General features: G+C 32.7%; 1 protein-coding gene across 1 annotated transcript in view; it reads right to left on the bottom strand.

The window, feature by feature from the left end:
• Positions 1–309: 309 nt before the first annotated feature.
• LOC105263918 (GRAM domain-containing protein 3) overlaps positions 310–2,701 on the bottom strand; it is a gene marked incomplete in the record, with an annotated part of 50,146 nt that continues 47,754 nt past the window's right edge. Inside the window, 2 exon segments of the mRNA XM_011300440.1 lie at positions 310–1,847; positions 2,091–2,355. Coding sequence (XP_011298742.1) covers positions 1,737–1,847; positions 2,091–2,355 — 376 coding nt within the window.

Raw genomic sequence — 2,701 nt, 5'->3', positions numbered from 1 at the left:
TAATAATAATAATAATAACTGAACAAATAGGACAATAGTTACATTACAGCTCCCATGAAAATGTATTCAATGCGTTCAATCATATTGATTCGACATATCAATAGACACAATTACTTAAACCCTCTACGTTTGACAACCCCTACCCCAGAGCTTGCCCACGATTAATCAGTCCTTCCATCATATTCGTAAGATCATAATCAATAATCAGGTCGATAATCATAATTTTCAATAGATGAAAACTTTTCCACAATACAATTATTCATTTCCACAATTCAAACATTTTTCCTCCAATTTTTTCCTCAATTCCATTTCTTCATTTTTTTGTTCGTTTTATTTCAATAAACTTTTTAATTAAGTGGAAACAGTATTTTTTTATTGAATTTCGTAGGACCGTGGACGCGCAAGAGGACCGGAGACTCAAAATTTATGCCAGAAATTAAATTTTATGCTTTAAATTCTCAATCATATATTATCACAGTCAATCACCTTCACGTCATTCATTTTTTAGATTTTGTCTTTTCACCAGCATTCCCCTTGATCCCCTCCTTTCCCCCTCCCCTCGCCCACCAAATAATGTTTAATTATCAATCAACAGTATTGGTTAATTCTGGGAGAATTATTTTGGAATTGATTCCTCTATGGATTAACATTTTTTAATCATTCCTCTCTTTCGACTAGTAGGAACGATCAAGTAAGCAGGGGATTTTTGTCTTCATGCATTTCTTTCAAATATTGATTAAAGTTAAGAGCAATATCTTCTGATGCATTTTTGTAGCGATAAAAAAATGGAAATTGAGTTTGTAGTACGATTTTTTAAATGGGTTTTTGTCGTAGATTTAATATCGCCAGATTTTGTTGAATCTTTTCAATTTGCAATAACAAAATATAATTTCCATTGAGACTAGTTATAGATTTATGCGTCTGTTCATAAAGAAAAAATTATTTCAAGTTGATTCTTTTCATACAAAAAAAGGGAAAAGAATTAAATGAGTGAAGGAGAAAATTCCTTTTTCTCTCAAAGATTTTCAACGTGACAAATCTAAATGTAATACCTGATGTACGTCATGAAATCTGGTACAAATTATCGGTATTTGATTTTCATCTCGACTAGCTGTCAATTTATGCACTTGAGCAGAAAAAAAAATATATCGTAAACTATTTTCTTTCTCATGAATAAAGAGAAAAATGAGAGGAACAATAATTACTAAGGGCACACTGACTAGTTGTAAAAACTTAAAAAAAGGAAAATGGAAATTACAGTCCCGGAAAATATTCTCCATCCGATAGATTCCCCCACTTACTCCTGTCAATAAACAATTAATTTTTATGCGGTTAAAATTGAATATCTCTTGGTTCTGCGAAGCAACCTAATCTCTAGGTTTACCTTCATGTTTTGTTTTTAAATTGTCTTATACTCTTTTTTTTTCATTAGCCTACGTCGTTCCCATCTGGAACCCTAGGTCCTAGTGACTCCCAGGAGGTACCTCAGAGCGACTGATCCCTCAAACTTCATCTGTTTATAACATACATTGATAAAGAGCCCTTCCCTTCAATCAATCACTCTGTGGTAAATTCCTCTCGATAAGAACGCTTGTATCATCACGCAGGTAATTATGGTTATTATTATTTCATTGTGGTAGAATAATAAATGGGGCGTTTCATACGCTAGCGAGGTGAAGGGAACTCTTATTATTAACATTTCGAATTGTTACGGTATCAGATGACCACTTCGAGGGCTAACTTGGTGCATCCTCAGGCTCTCCTTTCCCACCTGCCCTCGAATAATGATCATTCTCCTGTCCCATTGTCACAAATTGTTGAGACAATGTTTGCAAACTCTGTCGAACCTGAAAACAAAATCATTCATAATCACTCTCGTCTTATAATATAATTTTCCCATCTTCAACTTTCTACTTGAAAAAAAATATTTGAAAAACTTTCTCATAAGAATTAAAAAAAAATTCATATTCCAGATTTTTAACTTAATTTTACAAGCTAATTTTTTAGTGTACTTTATTGTTTAATATTAATGGATTTTCTTTTATTTATAGGTGAAGAAGAAAATTAATGAATGGTAATTGTGAATTTACCTTGACAATCTGATCAAGATTCGTATTGAGATAATGCAGTAGTCGCTCCTGAGTGAATTTTTCGGGGGACGCCAGGGGATGATTCAGATACGCAGTGTGAAGTTTATCGATTCTGACCATCATGAGAGCAGCTGAGATATAGAGGGCTGCCAGTACTGCAATTAAAATTGCAATCATCGTGCTCGGTCTCAGTTGATATCTGAGAGTAGACCTCCATATTCCTACTTGAGCTGGCGATACTGTTGTTTGAGTTATCAGATCCAATCTGAAAATCAAAAGAAAATAAATCAATCATGTTCCAGATCTGCATGAACCATGAATCATGTCTTATCCGCCCATCTGACTTTTAAACGGCTTATTATTATCAATCATCATTAAATTGTAACAAAAGTTCTTCTTCAAGACAAATTGATATTAAATTATTCAGTAAAATTTAAGCGGAAATTTTTATCACGTAATACCACAATTCAATGAATATATTTGAGTACAAATTGTCACAATGATTTTTAGACTTTTCTTTTATCTAGACGAGTTAATGCATTACACTTTCATCATTTCAGATTTTGCAGATTGTAAATAGCAGTAAAAAATTAGATATTTCTTCTCTAATT

This window comes from Fopius arisanus, unplaced genomic scaffold, assembly GCF_000806365.1.
Source record: "Fopius arisanus strain USDA-PBARC FA_bdor unplaced genomic scaffold, ASM80636v1 scaffold00017, whole genome shotgun sequence".
NCBI classification, from domain to species: domain Eukaryota; kingdom Metazoa; phylum Arthropoda; class Insecta; order Hymenoptera; family Braconidae; genus Fopius; species Fopius arisanus.
This window is presented reverse-complemented; position numbering and strand designations above follow the sequence as displayed.